At 46.7% G+C, this 20368-nt stretch overlaps 1 protein-coding gene across 2 annotated transcripts in view; it reads right to left on the bottom strand.

The window, feature by feature from the left end:
- Positions 1-20368, bottom strand: part of LOC148443150 (thromboxane-A synthase-like) — a 42161-nt gene that overhangs the window by 4863 nt on the left and 16930 nt on the right. The window contains exons 3-10 of one of the 2 annotated variants that reach the window (XM_088463154.1): positions 19292-19385; positions 18471-18523; positions 12334-12430; positions 12039-12155; positions 11613-11701; positions 10439-10590; positions 9169-9299; positions 1736-2041 (exon numbers count right to left, since the gene is read on the bottom strand). In XM_088463154.1, the coding sequence (XP_088319280.1) occupies positions 1736-2041; positions 9169-9299; positions 10439-10590; positions 11613-11701; positions 12039-12155; positions 12334-12430; positions 18471-18523; positions 19292-19385 (1039 nt within the window). The remainder of the gene's footprint in view (positions 1-1735; positions 2042-9168; positions 9300-10438; positions 10591-11612; positions 11702-12038; positions 12156-12333; positions 12431-18470; positions 18524-19291; positions 19386-20368) is intronic. The other variant, XM_088463155.1, reaches the window with a different exon arrangement.

The raw sequence follows: 20368 nt of genomic DNA, 5'->3' as shown, positions 1-20368 counted from the left end.
TAAAACTGTAAAAACATGGGGGAATCACTATGGGTACCCCCGTTTTAGCCTGCAAATGAAAGTCGGGGATTTAAATAGCCACAGCAGGTGTTTTTTTTCCCAACATTGAAGAAGTGTTGCAGAAGAGCACTTATGTTATTTTTCTCGTTTTTTTAAGTGGTCCCATCAAATTTGGGGTACATGAAAATGGGTACTAGCATATTTGTATGTCCTTAAAGTAAGTTTTTAAAAATTCTGCAACTATGCACCTGCCGCTAATAATCTATTGTAGAAAACACCTGCTGCTAATAGCCTATTCTATAAAACACTTGCCGCTTACTTGCAGAATTGCCCTGAACCTATTTCCCTATTGTTAAACACTTTTTTCCTTTTTTGTTTTTCACCCCAATTTTTTAATTAATTTTTTGGGGTGTCCCTATTTTTTTTTTTTTACTTTTTTTGACACAGTTATTTTTAAAATGTCATTCCCTGGGGTGCAGGCTATTTTTTTTAAGCCCGCACCCCTAAGCCCCAATTCTGCACTTTTTTTCACCACCTATTCAGTGGTGAAAAGTTATCCCCATTTTTTTTCAAAGACTTTTCGAACCTGCGAAAAGTCTTTGAAATTGAATACGGTGTAAAACCAAAACCTGCGAAAATGACGTCATCGGTGCAAAAACATCGCAAAAACAGAGTTTTCGCTCCATATTGAATACCCCTATATCTGTCATACTTATGGAAACCTGGTAGCTGCTATCACAGAGATTAAACTGAAAAAATGTTAACTGGTTTAAAGCTCACCTGCCAACTAACTTATGGCTTTTAAAGGCAAGACAGGTGCAGGTTTGCACCCCAAGTCTGGGATGGGAGTGGCAAGTGCAGTGGATTCCTGACTTTGTAATATATATATATATAAATTATTTTCAATAAATTGCGCTGAAGTCCTTGTTGTCCAAATTTCACTTACGAGCCATAGAACTCACTCCAGAGTGCTCCAGGTGGGGGTACTTTAATACTGTATATCAGGCTGCTGGACATGTTCCCATGGATTGAGGTTTAGAGACGACAGGTCCCTTTGTTTAAGAAGCACGGAGGGACAGATTGCGTAGGAGGACATGGCTACTAACTCCCTCTGGTGGTATGATGAGATTTTACACCTGTGGGGATGGTGAGGTTTTTAAAATTACAGACTGAAAACTAAAACCATTTAAATAGAAATGTAATTTTTTTTTTCTGTGGGATCAGTCTCAAATAATCGCTCATAGCTACCAGTGCAGGAGATGGCGCTGAACCATCCATTTTCCTACTAATCCTAAAATATTCCATTTACATAAAATTGCGAGACATTGAAGTTTTTAACTAGATAATTTCAGGGCAAACAAAACTTCCAGATAGTAGAATCAGTCCATAACCCTAGGATCCAACCCACTGAAACAAACAGAAATGTTTTGTAGATACAGTTTATAGGATAGACCTATGAAAAAAAAGTAGGTGAGAATCTCCTAACCAAAGCCCCCTTTACTACAGTATTCATGCCCAAAATCACCAAGTCGCCCTCCGTTCCATCCCAGCTGTAGTCACCAAGCCGTCCTCCATTCTATCCCAGCTCTAGTCACCAAGTCACTCACCGTTCTATCCCAACTCTAGTCACCAAGTCGGCCTCAGCTCTACCCCTGCTCTAGTCACCAAGACGGCCTCCATTCATTACCAGCTCTAGACTCCAGTCTCAAACACCCAACACCCCGGTCACACTTACGTGTTTTTCTGAAAACTCATCCACTTCTCTAAGAAGAGTCTCCTGACACTCTGGGTTGGTGGCCAGAAGGTAAGTGACAAATGACAGCAGGCTGCAGGTGGTCTCATAGCCAGCAATAAGGAAAATGAAGGCCTGGCCTAATATCTCATCCTCGTTGAGCCTTTTGGTTTTCTTAGACTCGTCAGTGTTCCCTTTCTGCGGAGCCGCCAGGTCCGCCTGGTTCACTATGTCAAAATGATCCACGGACATATGGGCAACAGAGGAGTCTCGGGCGTCCAACATGAGCTGCAGAAAATCACGGCGTCTCTGGGCAGAGGAAACAAACCAGGGACATTTGATTTAAAAACAAGCCGAGTGGTTGTCGATGACCCTCCCACCATGAACTGTAGATTCATCTGAATTAGGGTGCATTGGGGGATGAGCACTGATAAACAATTGCCCGGTTTGAAAAACGAGGGAGGCACGGGGACCATCCGACCCAGAATACTGTAAATAGATCAGTTTGTATCTTCAATAAAGCTTTACTTTTTTTTATAGAACGGTAAAAGTTTTTTGTAAAGTCTACAGAAGTGTTTTACACTAAGTAAATTAACTTTTTAGCTTATTTTATAAAATAACCAGCTTCCTTCTAACTGGCATTACGAGAGGACTCTAATGTCTAACACACAGGTTTTTGTAATCTGTCCTTAATCCAATTATCAATTAGTGAGAAAATCTTCCTAGAATTTCTTTAGAGCAAATCTCGGGTGCAAACAAAAATAATTCTTTCTAAAAACTAGGAATATTTCATATAGAACTGATTCAATCCCAGCTCTGGAAATGTTGAGACCAACGGGGGCGCCGATAGATTAAAACTATTCAGGTGTTTCGATTGTTCTGGAAGACTGTTTTTAAAAAAATCTAAACGCTGGTAGCAGATGTTATACAATTCGTTTCAGATTTCTGAACCAACCAATAAACCAGTCAGGAGTAACAGGAAATGTATATCTGAAATGGTGGATATAAGGAGCTGGTTTGTTATAATCACTCAACAAAACTAGCGGTGTTTTAAAGCGTGAAGCGATTGTTCATTTTTCATCGGATCGATATATTTTAAAGAAAGAGATTTGAGTATTTGAAAAAAATTTGATTGCTGCTTGCAGGCTGTGATTGAAAATTTAATATAAAAACAGGATTTTGGTACTTACCGATAAATCACTTTCTCCGATTCCACAGGGGACACTGGAGGACTTCAAGACAGTGGGGTATAGACGGTGCTGAGTGGAGCTAGGCACTTTAAATTTAAATGAAGTGTGACTAGCTCCTCCCCTCTATACCCTCCTATAGGCCAGTATTAGAACCGTGCCCGAGGGGAGTAGAGAAAAAAGATTGACAGAAGAGGAGGAGGCGAAAGTACACATAACAACTGAAAGGTGAAAAGAAAGTAACATAGAATTAAACAAGAGACGACAAACATGTCTCTAACATTCATAACATCACCCTAGACAAACATGTCGCCAACAGGCATAACAGGTGTGGCAGGAAGAACAGCGCAGGGTGGGCGTCCAGTGTCCCCTGTGGAATCAGAGAAAGGGATTTATCGGTAAGTACCAAAATCCTGTTTTCTCCTTCATCCACTAGGGGACACTGGAGGACTTCAAGACAGTGGGGACGTCCCAGAGCTCCCATCACGGGTGGGAAAGCGCTGAGAACCCTGCAAAACAGACCGACCATATTGCGCTGCAGAAGTCGCAAAGGTGTCAAATCTGTAAAACCGAACAAAAGTATGCCGTCCTGACCAAGTAGCTGCCCGGCATAGAGATTCCATAGAAACGCCTCGAGCAGCCGCCCACGAGGCACCCACTGAGCGAGTGGAATGTGCGGTAATGGAAGATGGAGGTTCCCTAGACGAGGCCATATACGCCTGTCATATGGTCAGACGAATCCATCTAGCCAGTGTCTGTTTGGAAGCTGGCCAACCCGGACAAGCAGCATCATACAAAACAAAGAGAGTATCTGTCTTGCGAACGGCTGCCGTCCTGTCTACATATATGCGAAGAGCTCTAACCACATCCAAGGATCTACAAGAAGGATAATCCTGTGGAAGAACCGGAACCACAATAGGTTGATTGATGTGGAAGGCCGAAAACCACCTTAGGCAGAAAATCCATTCTGGTGCGTAGCAGCTCTATCCTCATGAAATATCAAATATGGTGGATGACATGATAAAGCTCCCAGCTCCGACATCCTCCTGGCGGAAGCTAGAGCCAACAGAAGTATCACCTTCCATGAAAGATACTTCAATTCCACCGACTCCAAAGGCTCGAACAGCGAAGACTGCAAGAAAGACAGGACGAAGTCCAAGTCCCATGGAGCTGTAGGAGGAACAAAGGGTGGTTGTAATCTAACCACACCCTGCAGAAAAGTCTGCACGTCCGGTAATGGCCAATTTCTTTTGGAAGAAAACCGAGAGTGCTGAAATTTGTACCTTCAGAGATCCCAACCGAAGGCCTGCTGAGAGACCTGCTTGCAGAAAAAGCAGAAATCTGGGAAGACTGAACTCCATAGAAGGCAGAACTCTACGTTCGCACCAGGTTACATATGCCTTCCAAATACGATGGTAATGCTTGGAAGTAACTTCCTTCCTGGCTCTAAGCATCGTAGGAATCACCTTTGAAGGTATCCCTTAACGTCTTAAGATGGCCCTTTCAACAACCACGCCGTCAAACGTAGCTGCTTTAAGTTTGGATAGAGTAAAGGACCCTGAAGGAGCAGATCCTCTCTGAGTGGTAAGGGCCACGGATTGTCTACCAACAGGAGCTGAATGTTGGAGTACCAAGCTCTGCGGTGCCAGTCCGGAGCTATCAGCAGGACCTTGGCCTGTTCCCTCTTGATGTGTTGAAGGATTCGAGGGAGAAGGGGAAATGGAGGAAATAGATAAATGAATTGGAAACGCCATGGTGTTGACAGTGCATCCACAGCCACCGCAACCTTGTTCGAGAGCAGTAAAGGGGCAGTTGATGGTTCTGCCTGGATGCCATGAGGTTGACCTGCGGAAGACCCCACTGTTGGACCAGCTGTTGAAACACCGTGGATGTAGAGCCCATTCTCCTGGATGTACATCCTAACGACTGAGGTAATCTGCCTCCCAATTTTCGATGCCCGGAATGAAGATTGCCGAAATCGACCTTGCGTAGCTTTCCGCCCAGATCAGAATCCTGCTGACTTCCTTCATGGCCACACGACTTCTGGTGCCTCCTTGTTTGTTTATGTATGCCACTGCTGTGGCATTGTCGGACTGGACCCTGACTGCTCGGCCCCTCAGAAAGTGAGCTGCTATCCGTAATGCATAGAAAACTGCTCTTAATTCCAATATGTTGATTGGAAGACTCGTTTCCTGTGCTGTCCAGCGTCCCTGGAAGTGATGCTCTAGAATTACATCCCCCCAGCCTCTTAGACTCACAACCGTGGTAAGAAGTGTCCAATCCCACTCCCCGAATCTCTTTCCCTCCGTAAGGTGAACTAGCCACCACAGTAGGGAAATCTGAGTCTTGGGTTGTAACCGGACTCTCTTGTGAAGAAACAGGTGGGATCCCGACCATTGTGATAGTAGATCTAGCTGAAAAGGTCTGGAGTGAAAACGACCGTACTGGACAGCCTCGAAGGCTGCCACCATCTTCGCCAGAAGTCGGATACATGCATGAACCGAAACCTGCCGACGTCGAAGGACCAGGTGAGAGGGAAGCCCATCATGCACTGGGTTTAGAAGTGGACTTAACTTCCTGTAGACTCGAGCCTCTGGTGGCTGCGGTTCTACCCCGACCTCTGGTACCACGGGACGTTGATGATCCTCTGAAACGACCACGTGAACGACCCGGGGCCCGAAAGGACCGAAACGAAGGTCCTGAGTAAGATCGTCTAGGTGGAGGAGCTGCAGACGGTAGAAAAGTGGATTTACCTCCAGTAGCCTGAGATATCCATTTATCTAGTTCTGCCCCGAATAGTACATGTCCAGTGAAAGGAAGTGCTTCCACAGCCTTTTTGGATTCCGCGTCAGCCTGCCAAGTTTTGAGCCACAGCGCCCGCCGTGCTGAAATTGCCAGAGCTGAAGTTCTGGAAGCAATAGAACAAACATCCTTAGAAGCTTCCCCAAGGTAAGCTGCCGCTTCACCTATTTGTTCTGCTAGCGGAATGAGTTCCTCCATAGGTAGTTGATCCTTCATTCCGTCCGCCAATTGCTTAGCCCAAATTTCGATAGCCTTGTTAGTCCAGCAGCTAACTATCGCTGGACGAAGAGTCACCCCTGCCGCGGTGTAAATGGACTTAAGAGTGCTCTCCAGTCTCCGATCGGACATGTCCTTTAAAGACGTGACTCCAGGAACAGGGAGCGTAGTCTTTTTTGACAATCGCGATACAGATGAATCTACCGTAGGGGGAGTTTCACAAGCCTTTCTATTATCTGCTGGAAAAGGGTAAAAAGATAATAAACGCCGGGACATCTGAAACTTTTTATCTGGATGTTCCCAGGCTGTCGTTAGAAGGGAATCCATCTCTTCCGATATAGGGAAAGCCGTAGCTTGTCTTTGTTTCTTAAGAAAGACTGTTTTGCAGGACCTGAGTCCTCTTCCTGTATTTGCAACACATGTCGTATTGCAGCAATCAAGGGTTCTATTCCCTCTGATACCTGTTCAGGATCAGACTCCAGAGGCTCTTTAGGCGAATCTGGGGCATATTCACCCTCTTCTAATTCGGGCATATCCTCCTCCTCTGGGTCATCCCAATGAAGGACTGAGGGTAACAATCTCTTTTTAGAGACCTGCGGAGCGGACGCCATTGTCATGGCTTTGGAAATCCCCTCCATAGAAACAGCTAGGGATCTCGCCCATGCTGGTTCCTCTGTAGCAGCTGATCTATAAGCCTCTCTTTCTCTGCGAGAAGCCTCCAGTTCAGCCGAGAGAGAGGACATAACAGATGTAACCTGCGTCCAAGACGGTGGTTCTGACATCTCTGCAGATTGCTGATCCGTATAACAACCGTCACACAATCTGGAGGTAGATGGCTGTCCCTGTGTGAATTTTACTCCACACTTTTTGCAGCTAAATAACTTTTGCGAAGCCTTAGACCTGCCAGTCATGCTATATACAGACCCCACACAAAACACAAAGAGGTTAAGTGACAGGGTAAGAAAAACAGTATACTGGGGTACAGAGAGATTGGAGACAGTCACACTTGCCCACCACAGCGCTCCTAGCAGTGCCAGAGCGCCAGGCAAAGATTAATTATTATTATGCTCTCTGTCTACATCAGCCTAAACCCCTGCTGTGATACATACAGGTCCGTGTAGGCTGTCCAGCGCTGCCGCTCCCTGTAAAGGCCGCCAGCAAACTGCATGCAGTGACACGCTGGGGCTGATGGGAGGCAGGAGGAGGAAGTCGGAGCTAAGCTCCGCCCCCCGCATTCTAGCGCCGTTACTATAAACTGGCGCGTGTACCCAGTATAACTGTTGTATATATATGTATATACTGCCTTTGTGCATTATTGCTGAGCCGCCTAATGCCGGGAAAACACCGGCTACCGTGCTTGTCAGGGAGCCGGTGCATACAGGAAGCCGCCTCTGTGGTGCTAAGCCAGCTTCCCTGCTAATCAGGGATCCAGTTGTACTGATAGAGATGCGCTGAGGCTGTACCGCAATCAGCGCGCTCTGTGGGGGGGTCTGTGAGGCCACCTCTGATAGCGCTAAGCCAGCTCCCTGCAAATCAAGGAGCCAGCTGTACTGACACAGAGACGTGCTGGTGGCTGCGCAGCTGTCGGCGCGTCTCTGTGGAATGTGAAGCCGCCTCTGATCACGCTAAACTGGCTTCCCTGCTAATCAGGGAGCCAGCTGTACTAACATCGCGCCGGTGGCTGAGCCGTGTGGGGCCACCTATTGAAGCGCTGAGCTGGCTGCCCTGCTAATCAGGGAGCCAGCTGAACTAAGACCTCGCGTCCTAGCCCTAGCAGGAGAGATCCTTTTTTTGTGACCTGCTCCCACTCGGGCACAAACTAATACTGGCCTATAGGGGGGTATAGAGGGGAGGAGCTAGTCACACTTCATTTAAATTTAAAGTGCCTAGCTCCACTCAGCACCGTCTATACCCCACTGTCTTGAAGTCCTCCAGTGTCCCCTAGTGGATAAAGGAGAAATATATATATCATCAACGCTCAGCCCAAGCCCCTGGACCTAGAAACATGAAAATCGGGCAGTATATTCCTTCCATAACATAGGTGCCCACTAAGATGGGATCAAAATTTGACTCCAAAGGGGGTGAAAAGGGCTAAAATGTTTCCTCCCCCTGTGCAATGTCCTGCCTGACTGTCTCATCATGGCTGCAGCACAGTTCAGTAAACACCAACTGTCACCCCAAGTGCTGTCAAACATCAGTTGGTGTGGCTCCCGTATTTGTATAGTGAGGGAGGGGAACGTGTTACTTAGAGGTGAGGGAGGAAATGTGTTACTACACAGGTGAGGGAGGGGAATGTCAAATGTGTTACTATGAGGTGAAGGAAGGGAATGTGTTACTACAGGGGTGAGCGGGGGTAATATATTACTTTACTACAGAGGTGAGGGAGGGGAATAAGTTACTACAGGTGTGAGGGAAGGATTGTATTTTCTAGGCAGGTGAAGGAGGGCAATGTCAAATGTGTTACTACACAGGCGAAGGAGGTAAATGTGTTACTACGGAGGTGAGGGAGTGGAATGTGTTACTACAGCAGGTGAGGAAAGGTAATGTCTTACTATAGCAGTGATGTATTACTATAGAGGTGAAGGAATAATGTGTTACTGGATTGGCGAGATGGAAATGAAAACAGTAAATATCTAAGGTCTACCCGGATCTACCATCAGCTAGTTGCATATAAAGCCAAATGTTCCAAAGCAGGGATAACCATCCTCTATCCACGAGAGCTACCAACAGTTCACGTTTTCCAGATCACCTAGCTGGTGCACAGGTGTATTGATTACTCACTAACACATTTGAAAAGATCCACAGGTGAAGCCAATTATTTCACTTGTGATTCTGTGAGGAGACCTGGAAAATATGCACTGTTGGTAGCTCGCGAGGACCAGGGTTGGCTACCCCTGTTCTAAAGTGTGGTTACTTCTATGGTGCACTTAAACTCAATCTCTTTAATCTCCCTGCATTCTGTTTTTTTTTATCTTAAGTCACTGCAAGATTTTAATACGCTTCTCCAATCGCAACTATTAGAATTATGTAAAATTCCCCTCTTCATACCCAGCAATGCGTCATGTCAGTAAATATATATATTTTTCTCTATTTCTGATATTGCTTATATTCTGTGCTCAGGATTCTTCATAATAAGCAAAATCGCAGAGCCTCTAATAAAGGTAAAATACTTCAGAGCGCAACGCGTTCTGCTCTCTAACTTATCACAGTGGGAATATAGCCAATCCGTACCTCGTTAGCTGGCTGCTGGTCTCGCCGAGCAATCATTTCCCTAATGAATTTGCTGAAGAAGCTGTTGATCCGATCACGCTTGTTATTGGGTAGACGGCGGGCGAAGGGGATCATAATGGCCGGAAATGACACTGTGGAGATAAGGAAAGAAGGGGAGCAATGAGGATATTCATTACAAATGAGACTTGATATATAACTGCCTAATCTCTTGGAATTTCTGGGAGACTCTTGAATTTGGGGGGAGTTCTCCTGAAATCCTTGGCGAGTATACAGCCCTCCCGCATCACGTTCATTTCTCAGGTGAAATGGGCGGAGCAGGGCAATTCAATTGCTGTCAATGGGGTCATCATGACCCCACTTTCCACACCATAGTGCCACGAATGGAGCAATTTGCTGTAGAACGCCCCCATCCCTCCCACCCGGATTACTGAAAGGAAAACTTTATATAACGGCCCGGGGGCCGTATAAGGCTCGCAGAATCATTTGGTCTGGCCCTCTGAGCTTTTCTCTGCTTACCTCATCTGGTTAGCAGGGTGTCTAGAATGGCACCCTGCAGCCAGAATCTATGCAGTAGAGCCACCTGGAGCATCATAGGACACGTCCGACGGCCACATCGCTGCCATTACAGCTCCACATAGCATCCTCAGGATGCTCCGGGCATTGCAGTAATCACTTGCGATTGTGTCCCCGCCCCACTGTGATGTCACAATGAGGGGTGTGGCCTGCACCGGTCCCGCGAATAATGTTATATATATCAAAATGGCCCTCAGCAGAAAAAAGGTTCCGCACCCCTGCTTTATACCATGAATCCACAGCCGTGACACTCCGTACTATAAGTTTCTGAGGTAAAATTTCCTCAAAAAAAATGTAAATTCCACAACAATTGGAGCATAATGTAGTGGAAAGATAGAACTTTGACAAAAACAATTTAGTAATGTTTGTTGAAAAAAAATTAATTACCTCAGAAACACAGTGAGAGAAAAAAATAAATTATTTTATTGCAACAAATTCCTTCAATCAAAACTTGCCCCCCAACCCCCAATAGTCATATTGGTTTAAAAAATTGGTTCCAAAATATGGTTATGGCAGGTGAATAATGAATTGTACTTGATTAACCCTTTCATTACTGTGGCTCGCAGTGGATGGTCCTTTTTATTTTAAATGAGATTGTGTTCTTGACACAGCGGTTTTATGTAGGAGGTAATACGGTCATACAACTCGCATGGAGGGCACCTTCGGATGACACCCTAGTCCCCGCCAAATCACTCACATCTTAGCAGGACCAGCGGCCTAAAGGGGGTGAACGACTCTAGAAACTTTTTGCTGTTCTGCACCAGGGGGTGGTCAGGGTCCCCCTGGGAATCCACGCTGGTGCCGAATGCTACACTGGCCACGATGTCCATAGTGTAACAGGCGTAACACCTGGAGAGGGAAAAGGAGATAGACAATAACCGTTACAGGTGACAGGACCTCTACGTTTTATATTTAGGTCTAAAATACAAGTTGCCTTATAAAGAAGCACTACGAATTACATCCACAAATACATACGGGACACATTTCCATACCTTGACAGAACTTGAGACGATTCTAAATAGCAAATGTAAATATCATATCAGTGTACAAGCTATTGTTCTCTGCGCAGACTTCCTGCCACTAATACCAATGAAAGACACTACATAGAGTCATAGGCTTTCTTTCCCTCTATGTAGTGTCTTTCATTGGTATTAGTGGCAGGAGGTCTGCGTTGTGCAGAATAAAATATGAAATATTCCCCCATGATCAAACAAACTGAAATACTGGGGTAGAGGGTGCGGAGGGTGCGCTCGCCCTATGGGTGTAATGCTGGAGTAATAGTGTTGTGGTCTTATGTGTTCAATGTTGTGTGTGGAGTGATGGGGTGTAGGGAGGGAAGGGGGTCTAATGGACTGGAGGTGGTGGGTGACCAGAGCGCAGTTCTAACCCATCATTTGCAGTTAAACTCAAATACTGACAGCTTTTTTTTCTGGCGGGGCATGCTATTATTTTGTGATTTTGCATCGTAGAAAAAGTGAGATCCCAGAGTTTCTTCCGTGATCTGGACTCCAATATTTTGAACCCTTAACGAGGGAAGTATCGCACGACTTACTCATTGAGACGTGCAATTTGCTCTTCCTTGCTAATCAGAACAAGGCAGCCATCCATCTTGTACCTCACTTTACTATCCCGCTACCTGGAGCACGTTGCATACTGCACTGTATAGGCCAGATTGTGGGAACAGCGAGGATTCTAAACATAGGTCACTCGGCCAGCACGAGGGAACACCGCTCTCCAAATAAACAAAACCATTGGCCGCCCCGGCCTTCTAAACGCTGCTCGATGGATAGGAATTCAGATATAACATGCAGGGAAGATTTGTCGACACATAACATGGATGTAGGCGGAGGTTTGTCAGGCGGCAGTTTTACCTTTGGACGTTGCAGGATTCCCCAGAGTCGGCGTATTGCTGCAAGCTACTGACCAGCACGTCACAGCCCTGGTTTATCAGGGGGCACATCTAGGAGAGAGAAGAGTCTGTAATTACAGCAAGAGAGGAAGACAGACAGACAGATAGATATGAGATAAACAGGATTTCTGAAAGATAGCGCACTGCAAAAATCAGACATAGACTACCCTGTAGCTGCAAGAAACAGCATCTAACGTTGCCCTAAGAGACCCCCCCCCTTTTATTCGAATGCTGCACTACATAACCTCAGCACCACAGATGAGATGAAGTCCCCTAATAAAGGTCATTATTCGGGATCTTAAGTCCATTTTAAATCATTTAAAAAGGAGATGCAGAACACGCCACCCCCCCCCCCCAACTCTTCTTCTCCACCTACAGATGGATTCACCTCTTTCATGCGTGCCGCACTGAAGGACGGAGTCAGGACGCTGCGAACGCGCTTCCACCGTTCGTCCCGGAGGCACAGCAGGCTGTCTCTCATGGGCTTGGTGAGGAGGTTCATCTTCTGTGGGGGGAGAGTATCAAAGATGGCGGGTAAGTGAGACACACGGAAGGTGGCGGAAAGAAGCAGACACTCACAGGAGCACAAGTGTCTGTGTATAGGCACAAAGCAGCAGCTCCCGTGTCATACAGGCGGCCTGTCTGCTTGTGTACCCGGCACTGTACTATCCAGGTGCATTTACCCTTCTGTTGGTGAAGTTTGCAAAGTCTCTCTGCAGGACCTGTTTGATGGCCTCGGGATCTGATAAAAGCACCACCGGACGCCTCCCCATGTAATATCTACAAGATGCATGAAACAAAACAGTGAATCATATTTTCCCAGCAGAGGATCTGGGCTTTCGGTGAAATGTTCCTGGTGCACTTGCCAGGTAGATCTCATTTGTATCAATCCAGTGGCATAACTTCATCTCAGGTGCCCGGAGGCAAGATAAATGTTGGTGCCACCCCCCCAAATTAAAATGTACCAACCCCCCAGCACCTATGCCAGCCCCAGCTGCCGCCGCCAACCCATGCAGTTACTTTTATACAATGCACTCGGTAGTGGACCCCCTATGCAGTGCCTGCCTATGTAGTGCCCCCCAGTAATCATCCCCCTATGCAGTACCCCCCCTGTAGTGAGCCCCCTGTAGTGAGCCCCCCCGCGCGTGCGCACACACACACAAAAAAACCACTTACCTTTATCCCCGCTCCAGTGCTGCTGCCGGCATCCGCTCCTCGGCACTATGGGAGTGATGTCATGATGTTACTCCCATAGTGCACTGCGGGACCCGGAAGACGGAGGAAGCTCCGTCCTCCGGCTGCCGCCAGGGGTTTGAATAGGAGCCGGGCGCCCGCTGGTAACACAGCGAGCGCCCGGCAAATGGAGGGTGCAGGGGGTGCGACCGCACCCCCTGCACCCTCCGTAGTTACGGCAATGGAGGTGGAGCGCCGATCAGCGGCGCTCCTTCTCCATGCAGCTCCCGGGGACAATGGAGCCAGGTGCCCCCTTCAGGCAAATTACTCCATTGTATCCGGGAGTTCCGCCACTGTATCAATCAGTGTTTCATAAACATTTGCACATTCTAGACACGTTACTCACTTTTTAAAGGTCATGGTAGTATTCATGGGCCTACTTGGGAAAACACTAGTGTATTGTATTGATGTAGGTTATTTTCTGGCCCTTATCACCTTTGCTTCCGTGTCACTCCGCCAAGAGAGTACACTCCATCAGTTACAGGAAATAACAGCTTTATCATGGATAAATGACATCTATTAACAGTAAAGTCTTTTGCAATTATAAATCAGGTTCACCAACATAACATTTGCATGCATATACACAATCAGTTACTGGTGCAATACATTGGTACACAAATAAATGTCATTACACTATTTTAACACTGAACATATCTTTGCAACATATTAAGGCGAACGGTTACAATATTTGGCTCATTTTCCTAAATAACCTTGTATAATATGTGTCCAGTTCTCACTTATCTCCAGAAGTGGCTATAACGTACATCCCTGCATGTCCCTGTTAGAAAGTTACTTAAACCAATTTATCACGGTTAATATTTATATAAAGGCTAATCCACTGGCATGGTTATTATAGCGGACTGTTTTCCACACATAAGATGCAAAGGCCCTCATTCAGAGCCGTACGCTCTGAGCAGAGCGCACGCTCTGCATGAGGGCCGGGCTCCATTTTCATGGAGCGTCCTCCTGGACGCTCGTATAGCTGTGGGTCACCACCCACAGGCTATACGAGCGTGCATTTTGATGGCCGCGATGGTCGTGACCATCGCGACCATCGAAATTGCGAGCCGGAGCCTGCGGTTGAGGTTTTCAACCGTAAGCTCCGGAGTGATTTTGGCTCTATCAGAGCCAAAATCACTCCCACTGACATCACTAGTGATGTCAGTGGGCCGGCTTCTGACGGGAGGCGTTCCCGTGGGAACGCCCCCGTCAGGGAGGCACGCCCCCGGCACGCCCACCAAAGGGGGCGTGCTGTCAATCAACATTGACAGCACGCCCCCTTTGATCGGACACAACGAGCGAAGGAAAGTCCTTCGCTCGTCGTGTCTGGCGCATGCGCACGACGGAGCTCCCTCCGTCGTGCGCATGCTCAGTGCAGACCATCGACCCACCTGCGAGCGGACAGCCGCTCGCGAGTGGGTCTGAATCAGGCCCAAGGTCTGGTATATACTGTATATATAGCGGATTTGGAGGGGTCCACTATACAAGAAACCAAAATATGGATTTATGTAGATTAGTATAGTCTCTGGACTAGCAGTGACTGGAGTGAGACCTTTCTTTCAAGTCCGGAGAGTGACACTGCTTTGCATGACTATATATATATATATATATATATATATAAAATCTCCCCTTTTATGGAGATTCTTTCAATGCCTGCTGTGTGGTGGGTTCTTGGTAAGGTGCGTACACACTGGGCGATTAAAGTGGACGACTGAACGGTAACGATAATGATATCGTGCAGTCGTTCACTTTATCGTCCATTTTTTTTACCTAAATGATGAACGATAACGATGAACGACGAGCGATGCGCGTTCCCACAGGTCATTCGACTTTATCGTTCATCATCGGGTAAACATGCAGGCCAACCTGACGACGTCGTCAGGTTGCTGCATGTTGGGGAATGGGGGAGAGAGCCCGGCGCTGAACGATATCGTTAATGATATCGTTCAGCGTGTGTGCTCAGTGTCATGAACGACATTGAGCACAGCCTGCCGGGGACACACTAGACAATATCGCTCAGGGAGCATATCGTGTAGTGTGTATGCTCCTGTATGCTGCAGTCCGTCTAACCCCTTTATTTAGCGCTACTCAATGAACTCCCAGTCACCAGCTCTGGCATACAGCAGCCCCATCAGCCGCCTCTTCTGATGGGTGTCGAGCTGCTGCCACTTAGGGGGGGGCCCCGGGGGGGTGGTTTTGAGCACTCTAGGAAGGGAACTCCTAATGGTGCATACACACTAGACGATATGCTCCCTGAGCGATATCGTCTAGTGTGTCCCCGGCAGGCTGTGCTCAATGTCGTTCATGACATTGAGCACAGCCGCTGAACGATATCATTAGCGATATCGTTCAGCGCCGGGCTCTCTCACCCATTCCCTGACATGCAGCAACCTGACGAGGTCGTCAGGTTGGTCTGCATGTCAGCCCGATGAACGAGGATGACGAACGACCCGCGGGAACGCGCGTCGTCGTCATCATTCATCTTTTTTGTGTTAAACATGGACGATAAAGTGGACGACTGAACGATAACGATATCGTTATCGTTCAGTCGTCCACTTTAATCGCCCAGTGTGTACGCACCATAACTCTCAACTGCTGCTGACAGCTGTTATATACCTCACTATAACCGGATCACCTTTTCCTGACAGGAACCAAACCACTCCCAGCCATATCACTCCGCCCCTTCTTCTACAGTGCATGTGTATCTCATACACTGGGAAATATTTTTACCTCAAAAGGGTACATATACACAAGTTATATAAATGTACATTAATTTATACCCAAATCACCTCAAAAAAACAATATAGTTAAATAAATTAACATAAATCTGTATACATAGTTTTACCTTACAACTTATACATACATAAAATTATATAAATATTTTACCTCAGAATATTGTCATTAATACAATATTTCTTTTAACCAGGGTTACAACAATGTTTTCATCTACCACTATGGCGCAGCAAGCACTGTGGCATAGTGGTTAGCATTACCACCACACCGCACTGTGGGCCTGATTCAGACCCGGTCGCAAGCGCTATGCGCTCGCAACTGGGTCGATGGTGGCCCACAGCGCATGCTCACGACGGAGCCGGCTCCGTCGTGCGTATGCGTGAGACCCGGCGAGCGACGGGCACTCCGTCGCTCCGGGTCTCGAACCAAAGGGGCCGAGCTGTCGATGTTGAGTGACAGCTCGGCCCGTTTGGTGGGTGGAGTGGCTGCCCAAACGGAGGCATTCCCATGACAACGCATGCAGTTTGGGGGGCGGCCCCACCAACATCACAAGTGAGCTTCCGACCATCATCCTGGCCGCTCGCTATAGCTGTGGTTGGCAACCCACAGCTATGCGGCCCTGATTCAGAGCTCTGACAGAGCGCTCGCTCTGAAACAGGGCCAGGCTATTTTTTTTTTGAGCGGCCTCGTGGCCTCTCGCATAGCTGTCGGTGGCCACCCACAGCTATAGCGAGCGGCCAGGATGATGGTCGCGATGGCCAGGACCATCGCAACCATTGGGCTTGCGCCGAGACCCTTGTGGTAGGATCTCGTGTATCGCAAGCCCCAGAGAGCTCCCGGCTCTAACAGAGCCGGAAGCTCTCCACTGACATCACTTGTGATGTCAGTGGGGCCGCCCCCAAACGGCAGGCGTTCTCATGGGAACGCCTCCGTTTGGGCAGCCACCCCCCCGGCCCGCCCACCAAACGGGCCGAGCTGTCATTCAACATCGACAGCTCGGCCCCTTTGGTGCGAGACCCGGGTCTCACGCATGCGCACGACGGAGCCGGCTCCGTCGTGCGCATGCGCTGTGGGGCACCATCGACCCGGTTGCGAGCGCATAGCGCTTGCGATCGGGTCTGAATCAGACCCTGAGGTCATAAGTTTAATTCCAGCGCCTGTTTGTGTGGAGCTTGTGTGCTCTCCCCACATTTGGATTTCCTGGTATACGATTTCCTCCCACATTCCATAAACATACTGGTGGATGTGTCCATGTGATAAGGAATATAGAATTTTAAGCTTCACTAGGCAGGGACAGAGGTGACCGATAAATTCTCTGTACATCGCTGCCTAATAGGTGTGCGTTATACAAATAATTTAATATTTGATATAATATTGTATATTATTTTGTTCCAATGCAAATACTACTAATAAGCTCTTCCTAAGATATCCTATTCTGTGGTCAGGGGTGGGCTGGGCCCGCGGGGCAGGAGAAAATGTGGGGGTCAGAACTGGGGGGGTAAATATAATAGACTGCAGACATCGGCGAGTTCTGTGCGAGACTGCACAATTTTTTAAAGTAACAGTCATTTAAAATGCAAAATCAACCTGGTTTTGCCTTTTAAATGACCGCTACTTCAAAACATTGGGCATTCTCGGACTAGAATAGTGTACAGCGGTGGCCAAAATTGCGGACACTTTTTGAAATTTGAATGTTTTTCAACTTTGAATGCTTATAAAAACTGTTACACTTCATGCAGTGCAATGATTCATATATCAAATGAAAGGAAATGTAATGCTGAATTCAACACAATAAATAGAGATCAAATATTTGCATTACAAGGGAAGTTATGCAGTGAAAACAACGCTCAGGGTGAAAATCCCTGTATACTTATAATGTTACTGTCCTATCAGTATTTTGTTGCATATCACTTGTTTCCACTGACCTTCTGTCCATGCAATGTGATCTTTTGCCCACTGTATTCGTTTCTGCCGCTGCTTTTTATTCATTTATTTATGACATCCATCTGTGCCTGACGCAAATTAATTTTATTCTCCTATCATCAACAGCTGTTGTTCATTTGATATATGAATCATTGCACTGCGTGAAGTGTAACAGTTTTTATAAGCATTCGAAGTTGAAAAACATTAAAATTTCAAAAAGTATCCGTAATTTTGGCCACCACTGTATATTGGTTACTAGAATGCCCCTGCATTGTATACCTCCTGCATTGTATATCGGCCGCTAAAATGCTCCCTGTATTGTATTTCGGCCACTAGACTGGCCTCTGTATTGTATATTAGTATCAGTCCCTAGAATGGTCCCTGTATTGTATAACGGCCACTAGAATGGTCCCTGTATTGTATCTCTGTCACTAGAATGGTCCCTGTATTGTATAACGGCCACTAGAATGGTCCCTGTATTGTATAACCGCCACTAGAATGGTCCCTGTATTGTATAACAGCCACTAGAGTGCTCTCTGTATTTTGTAGGGGGTCACGGCTTTCTCAGATGGGGCTGGAAGGTGTTGTATTAGTTTAACATGTTTACATATATTTCATTGCCTATTTAGACCATACTGCCCATTTTTCCATTTCAATGCGCTAGTAGAATAGTCGGTGCCGCATCCTTGCGTCTATCCCCCTGCCTGGACCCTGACAGCAGTTTTACTGCACTTGGCATCCAAACTAAACGTACATTGTATACCAGGCCGAATCTGGGTCCCGAATTTCTGGTCAAAATTTATGGAGAGCCTGATAACATATCAAAGCCTCAAACTATTCTAATGAACCTATTGTATATTATTATGCACATTTTGTCATTAGAGTATTGCCTAGAGATAGAGGGAAGCGGCATATGATAATTGGTTCTCACCCACTGATTGGTCCATACGTCCGCATAATCTCACTTGCACCTTCCCAGAATCCCTGGGGAATTAAAAGCACAATTTACCATCGTCACTTGGCAGACTGGCAGAAGGAGAACCCAGGCTTCAGACTCCCGCCCCGGCCAAAATTCTGACTAATGGGGGGAATCCACTAGACGATTTTATCCCTGTCCAACCTCTTAACGATTTTCCCTTGAAGTTTCCCTTGAAATATGATCTTCCACTCTGAACAATTTGCAAAAGATTTGCAAAAGATTTGCAAACGATTTGCAAAAGATCTAACAATAAACTATGTTGTTTTAATCTGTGATTGAGAGCTTTCAGCTATAGTGGGCAGACAGTGGTTCATCGTTTGATCGTTCAACGTGAACGATGTGTAAACGATGTGTAAACGATTTGTAAGCAATCAAGTGAAATTGACCTGCATGCTCAGTCGATGGAGGAGACGATCAAACAACCAGCGGGAGCGCGCATCGTACATCGTTAGAAACAATTGCTGCACGATTTGCAAACGATGTTCAAACGATGTTTGAATGATTATCGAACGATTATCGAACGATTTTATCATTATCGTTCAATCGTTCAACTTTATCGTCTAGTGGATACCCCCCTTAAAACTATGTAACACACAAACTGGCAGCGTTTGAGGGGCCATAAAACATGAAAAGGACACAGGGAGGGTGGAAAATATTCTGCAGATAATTAAGTTACCTGAAAAACTGGTAGACTAGTGTAAATTCATTAAACTTCTCTTGTAAATGTAGGAAAAATGTACAAAAAGAGACAAAAAAACCCTAAAAACTCTCACCTTCTGGAAGAGCAGAACGTTCCCGATAAGCGGAACAGGCTTAGGATGTCTTATCCCCATTTTCTGCAGCTGGGAGAAAGCGGATACAGCGTACCTGCAGGGATAAATGTTAGGGTAATAGGGGGCGCAGAAAGGAACAAGTGGCCTCATTGGCCCTAAGACCGACTTCTCAGCAGTCACAGATGTAAGAAACCTGGAAGGGCTGGTGTAACAACTTCCAAAAACGAGGATTACTTTATATTATATTAAAAAAAAGAAAAAAAAATGGTCTTAAATTTATTTCACACCACTGTCAGGAGATGTACATTCATGATAATTTGTCCGCAAGGTGGCGCTGTTCCATTGCAGTCTCATTGTCTCTTACCTCCCAGAAACGCAGACTTGCAGGGAAACAAGGGCCATTGTGTAAAGTAATCGTTCCCTACGCGTTTCACTGACCATCAATATATAAACCTGGCTTATGGGGCACCACAGACTAATGCAGATGTGGGACGAAGTCATTCTGACCCCTAATAAGAAGTAGAAAGAAAAAACACACACAACAGCCACCAAATGCTCTAGGCCTGAAATGCCATTTCCAGAAGGTTTAAATGCATTTACAGCAACCATGGGAACAGTCCAGCTGGATAGCGAGAGAGATGCTTATGTGTCAATACACGAGACAGGTACCCAGAGGGGATGAGAGGACACCGCGAGTTCACATCGCAGCTATACGAGGAAGGGGCAGGGGGAAGCGAGGGGCAGAGACAGAGATATACCACAAGCAGCAGGATCCTGGGGAGCAGAGGAAACTTGTAACTCTGCTCCCAACGCAGACATGGTGGGCTGCTGCTCACGCCTGTCTTCATGTGTTACCATCATCCTGCAGCAATGCCGGTGTGAGGTCAGGCGTAAGACTTAACCCCCCGTCTGCTGGAGAATTCCACTGGCAGGTGTCTTGTCTCATCCAACAACTGCAAGGGTTCATGGTTTATGGAACAGGGAGAGTAATGGCACTGTCAGTATCACAATACACCTGTGTATGTATGAGGGTCGTCAGAGGGGTCTACTGACTCTCTCTCCAAAATCTGGGGTGCG

Source organism: Taudactylus pleione, unplaced genomic scaffold (genome assembly GCF_031769625.1).
Source record: "Taudactylus pleione unplaced genomic scaffold, aTauple2 ptg001329l, whole genome shotgun sequence".
Classification (NCBI taxonomy): Eukaryota; Metazoa; Chordata; class Amphibia; order Anura; family Myobatrachidae; genus Taudactylus; species Taudactylus pleione.
Note: the sequence above shows the minus strand (reverse complement) of the source record. Positions and strands in the feature narration are given on the sequence as shown.